Source organism: Pterocles gutturalis, unplaced genomic scaffold (genome assembly GCF_000699245.1).
Source record: "Pterocles gutturalis isolate BGI_N339 unplaced genomic scaffold, ASM69924v1 scaffold3556, whole genome shotgun sequence".
NCBI lineage: Eukaryota > Metazoa > Chordata > Aves > Pterocliformes > Pteroclidae > Pterocles > Pterocles gutturalis.
In genome coordinates, this window is record NW_010100081.1 from 33,725 (window position 1) to 39,909 (window position 6,185).

At 38.1% G+C, this 6,185-nt stretch overlaps 1 protein-coding gene across 1 annotated transcript in view; it reads right to left on the reverse strand.

The window, feature by feature from the left end:
* Positions 1-3,595, reverse strand: part of LOC104465253 (5'-AMP-activated protein kinase subunit gamma-2) — a 31,110-nt gene extending 27,515 nt beyond the window's left edge. The window contains exon 1 of the mRNA XM_010078228.1: positions 3,484-3,595. Coding sequence (XP_010076530.1) covers positions 3,484-3,555 — 72 coding nt within the window. The 5' untranslated portion in view covers positions 3,556-3,595. The remainder of the gene's footprint in view (positions 1-3,483) is intronic.
* Positions 3,596-6,185: the final 2,590 nt, after the last annotated feature.

A 6,185-nucleotide genomic window follows, 5' to 3' on the forward strand; every position in this document is an offset into this window, starting at 1 on the left:
GCTCTTTATTAGTTACTATTTCTGCTATTTAAGGACTTCTTTCTGTTTCCAGTGTAATAGCATCTTACAATTTCTTCTCTTATTCAGCATTAAAACAAGATTCCTTACAAATCTTTACACTAAATTCCTCAAAGACATTGATACTTTCATGAACAGATGTTGCTTCAGTGGTATGACTTGTGCCACATTGTAGAAGTTAACATCTCCAGTTTTCCCACACCTAACAAGTTTTAGAATATTTTCCACGGTATCATGAATAATTTTGCAGAGTAGAAACATGTGATGTGTGCTGTGATTGCTGACCAGTAGAGGGAGATGGGATACTGTAGTCAAATAAAAATCCAACAGTAGAATCTTTCAAAGGATCCCATTAGAACACAACACAGCTCCATTTTTATTTCTTCTTCCATCGATTTCTACTATATTGTACCAAGGGAGGCAAGAAGTGAGCCCTTATGTATTCTGTTTTAGCTCTAGCATTATTAAAAACCTGAATTCAAATCTTTGGAGAACTTTTTCAAGGCACCAGGCTCTTTGATTTGGCTTAGGTTTTTTTCAACTAGGAGAAACACTCATGTGGGTAAGGGTGAAACAGATCCAGGAATGACAATTATCTTAGAAATCGTCTCTGAAAGGATTCATGGACACTGAATGTTTCAAAGCTGCATACTACATTTTCAAAATAAGAACTCATACAAAGTCCTGAGGTACTGGAAAATACGTATATATTAAAAATTAAAACACAAAGAACATTTTAGAAGTTTTTGTTTGATTACCCTTATTAGGTACGTTCTCCACCATGTATTATTTAGTTGTTTAAAAAAGAAAAAGCTATTCTATTTTAATATTCCAGGCACATGTACGTGCACCAGCCACACAGATAGAGCTGAAGAAATATAACGTGTTTAGAAGATACCGAAGGTGGAACATTATTACAAGGTGCTAGGTAAAGAAGTACAAAGGGAAATACTGAAGAGAAGTATTTATAAGAACTCATAGCAGCATAGCCCAGGATAAGCAGTCAGATCAACCTGTTTAATGTTTTCTTAAATAACCCTGCGATTTACTAGCCTTGTGAAACCTGTGAACTTGGAAGACAGTGTCAATGCTGCTAGAGGACTACTGCTTTACAATAATATTGTGACTTCATAAATTAAGAGCAATGCAACTGAGATTAAACATCACAGTGCAAAGTCCAAAAAAAAGCACTTTTGGAGAAAAAAAAAAAAGCTCCTCACCAGTAATCCAGAATCAAGATATGATTCATATTTATCATACAGTAGAATCTGAATGAATGGTGTCCTGCCCCAATGGCCCCAAGATTAACTTTGGGTTAACTTGGCTCATGGAATAAAGAAAATTCATCTTTCTGATTACAGTGACTAAACTCAAGCCTTTGACCCATGTGACGACTGACAGCTTAGAACTCAGCAGGTTGTGGGTCATGCCAACAAGCTGCAGGTACCAATTCCCAACAGATTATCTCATAGAGGGGGAATATACATACTCTAGAATCGAAAGAAAGCTAATAGTCTTTGAGAAGAGCTGAAAGAGAGTCAGTTAATACTACCATTCCAAACTTGACCTTTCAGGTCAAAGGAATCTGAATTCTATTGTCCAGAGTCATTCTCTCTTTTGTGCAGAAGAAAGGAAAAACTGCAAAACTTCTTCCCTCCAAGACAGCAAAAACATCACCACAATCAACCTTCCGAAGCAGCAACCTTCTGAGAGACAAAGAAAGAAATTTCTGAAAAGGAATGCAGCAAAACAGAGTAGGATAAAGTATTCATTAGTATTATATCTAAATGTAACAGATACTCTCAGTAGAGCTTACAGTGCTTGCATAATCAGAGTCCACGTGACTGGTGAAATGCAAGAGCAGATGCAGACTATAGCAAAACAGTAAAGAAGTGGAACATACAAAGAAAATCAACAACGTGAATATTTAAACTCAGTAGGACTGATGCTTGGGTGCTCAAAAGCTCTTCCTCTGGGACTAGAGGCTACCTTTTTCCACCTTGAATCACAGATCAGGTGTCTTTTCACTACAAAATCTAGTGTCCAATAAAGCACATGGAAGAGCTCCAGGAAAGTAAAAGTGATTGTTGATACCAAGGTGCTTAGGATGAAAAGTAGAAGTCTGATTTTCTGGGTAAAGGAGGAGATAATCTGACATGAGACACGGGTGACTAACTGTTATGTTCAGCATTGCCTCCTCAACTACCAGATTAGCAGCAGGAAGTTCTCTGGCACATGTGCAGAATCTTAACCACAGCCCTGATCAAGTTTTAACGTAGTACTAGTACTGGATAGGATACTTACCTCTGAGGACTCAACCAAGGTATCAGAGGCAACACACTGAAGCCTCAGTGTGCTCAGAGTCAAGTCAAGAGTTCAAAAGAAACACCCTCACTAGTGAGATGCCTGAATTGAATAAGCCCAGTGCTGAAGTTACTGCTCAGTACAAAAAAAGCAGCTTCGTAACTGAAGCTCCAGTGCTCTTAACCATGCTGCAGAACTCAAGAAGGATGCTGTTGGTCATTGCACAAACAGACCGAGACATGTGCAATGCTCTTGATCCACCCCACGGCTTTGCCTGTTGTGCAATGTAAGCATTCCATCTTTTAGATCATAGCACTCAATCTTGCATTATATATGATCATCTGATAACTCAAGTGTGAACATTTTGGGACTAAGTATCTATTACACAGTTGCCTCTAACTATGGAAAGCTGAAGTCTAATTGAGCAGTACATTCCAGATCAAAACCACTTAATGGGCTTATTTAAGCCAGAATTAGAGCATCTTTAAAGGAAAAACACCCTAACACCAAACAAAAACCAAAGCAAGCCAAAAACACCAATTGCAAAATCCAGGAAACAAAGGAAAGCCACAGCTTTCTACCACACTGCAGAACAGATTACTCTGTCTCTATAGCAAGCAGCTAATGCCTTCTTTTGGCAAGCAAACCCTTCAGACAGAGCCAAGAGTCTAGCAGATGATTTACTGATTAAAAGTAAAATGAGAAACTGAAAACAAAAATTTTCTGGAGAATGTAATATTTTGCATAATTAAGCCATCCATTTTAGTCCTAAATTGTCTTACTAACACAGTGGGAACAGGCTCAAAACACCTGGATACTCCTTAGTTATCACACAAGGATCTTTACATAAAATGTCTTTATGTAAATTCTGATAGCCACGAAGAAGCCAATACAAGTTTGGGCCCGTCTGAAGGTTTTTTAGATAGTGATTCCAACTGCAAAACTAATTATATCCTCTCTTTCTGTTCTGCTGGGAAGTCTTTCCCAGCTCCTCCTCTAGTGCAACATGAAAGATACAGTCGAAACAGAATTTGTACAGTCAAAGCACAGCATTATGGGAGAATTTCTTTTCAAGAGATCAAATTTCATTTAACACTCAGGAAACACTCATTAAAAAAAAATGAGCTGCAAGCAAAGACAGACTGAAAGGAGAATACTCACTTGTAGCGTAGTGTCGAAAACAACAAGCTTAGAGCTTGTTGGAACAATGTCATAACACTTGTGTGACCTCATGAATCGCACATAAATGTCACTTTCCGATTCTTCAAGTGCTGTAAGTAAAAACATTATGTTGTTTTATTTAAGTAGCCTTAAAAAAAAAGTAAAAAACATGCCAAATCAACGGAACAGCATTGCAGAAGGCCAACCCTAAGGCAAAACTCAAATTCACACTCTCAGATCTAGACAGACAGTCATAGTTTTGCACTTTGCATTTCAGACTCATCTTTCCTTTCAAATTAAATAGAACAAAGATAAAATGCATTGTTCTTCCTTGATGAGAAAGGACACCTGTACTGAATAGTTGTATTTTAAAAAATCTTGGTTTTCTAACAGCAGACTATTGGAATATGCATCTGAACTCTAGTTATGTACAGAGGAAGCTAGTTTGAAACTTAAGTAGTGTCAGGCTTGCCTAACTCAAGCTCCTTAAATGAATAGTTCTCCAACCTCACCTCTGCCCAGTCTACTTTTCACACCGTGATTTTGTATTTTCTGAACAGACAGCAGGCAAGTTACACGATCAGTTCCATTCTCTTCAGGCTCCTTCCCATATAGCATCACAAATCCAACACTTTATAAAAACAGGATCCACTTGGCTGGAATGGGTTTACTGTAGCATGTCTGTAGCAAGGACACGCAATCACTCAGTATTAAGTCAAATTTACTCTGTATTTGTCAAAGTTTAGATACATACACCTATGATCTTCAGATCCACTCAGGTATGTTAAATTGTTTTGGTTTTTTTTTACAGCAGTTTAGTCCTCCACTCTTTACAGCAAGTACCTAGAACTTCTCAAGGTTAACCTCTCCATGAGATACACACCCTTTAGACCCTGTAATAATGAACAGAACCTCCATCATATGTTAAACTTTTGAAGAGTGGAGAAAAAAGAAAAACAAAAAACCTTGAAATACCTACTGATCATTTAATAACTTCATATTAGGAAGCTAAAAAAATCATCATTTACTAGATTTGCTCAAAATCAATCTTCTAGCACTGGATAAACTGTCACTTCCACAGAGTGGCTCAGCACAGCTTCTTTTGTCCAAATCTACAGAATCAAAGCTGCACCTCCCCTGCAAGTGGCTACTCTAGGATACACACAGTCTCTTCAACATATTAAGCAAGTCCTTCATCTCCAATTCTCATTACTCTTTCAAAAAAAAAAAAAAAAAGCCTTTTCCTCACTGAAACTCAAGCAACACAAAACAGAAGTTCCATAGGGACATAGGAGAGTCCAACTGGGAGGAAGCAGCAGAAAAGGAGAAAATAATTTCTGTTCCTATAAAAATCATGACCAGAAGTAAAAAGAGCAGGAGCTAAGAAAAACTGATAAGAGACCGGGTAACCATATGAGTAAACTGATAAGGAAAGGATGAGGCAGACAGACTTGGACAATGCTGGTGGGAAGCAACCTTTATGAGACCAAAGGGGAACTGGTACTGACTAATCAAGGACATGTACAGAAGAGGTTAAAAAGGGTAGTCTGGGACAGAGAAACCTTTATATAACTCCATAATGTACTAACATCTTATAACCCTCCAACTTCTGCAACAGCATAACAGCTAGTGTCTGTATGAAATTAATTTAATGACCCTGTGATAGAGTGAGTTGTTGGGGGTTTTTTGTTGTTTTTTTTTTTTTTTTAGTTTTGTTGTTGCTTTTTAAACAAACAAGAAGTGGAGAAGGGATGAGACACTAAGCATTAAAAACAATATTATAGGAACACTTAGATAACACACAAAGAGCTCTGGTCTTTAGGAAGTTAAAGTTGCTTCTACAACATAAATGCAGTCCCTCTGCGCAGTATCAAAGTCCTTATTTACTTTAATCTCAACTTTTTCCATGGGGCAGTAAACAGTGAGAACTGCACTTGAAATGGTAAGTCAATTCACCAGTCATGTAAGACTAGCTACTAATATGATCAGTGACCATTAGAGAGACATTGCACTGTCATGTCTTTCCCCAGCACTACAAAAGCTACAAGTCAGCCTACAAAACAGGATAAAACTAATTTCTTCAAATGTTAGTTCCCTGCCTCCTTCATTAGATCCATTCCAATTGCCGCAGCAAGCAAGGCAGTGGTCCAACAGCTCTGTATCACCTGCAGACCTATTCTATTCCCCACGCTGACTGAAACAGAGCTTCTCCAAAACCTTCACCAAGTACACAGAAACTTCTACAAGCCTGTGTTGCCAGGCAAGTTACTGTTCTAATTCTGAATCTGTACTTCCTATTGAGTCTGTAGCCTTAATAATGTGACTTTATATACAATGAAGTATACTGCAGGCAGAAACAAGCCTAGGAACGCCTCAAATAGTTGATAAACTACAAAACAACCAACTATTTTTAGCTAAAAAAAAATATATATTAGACTCTTAGCAGTGCACATACTTGATCAATACAGTCTTGCCAACTTACTAACAATTATGCAGATACATTACAATAGCCAGCACAGTAACTGCAAGGTAGGACATGTTGCCAGATTTAATCAGGTAAGGCTGTCAATGGCAGCCACAGTTAAGAACTCTGTACTGACCAGGACAGTGAAGGCACACCTAGAAACTCTCCTCTCTCTCACCACACGCTCCCAACTGGACCTCCACAATCCTCACCCACTTAACATGCATGGGATTTGTTA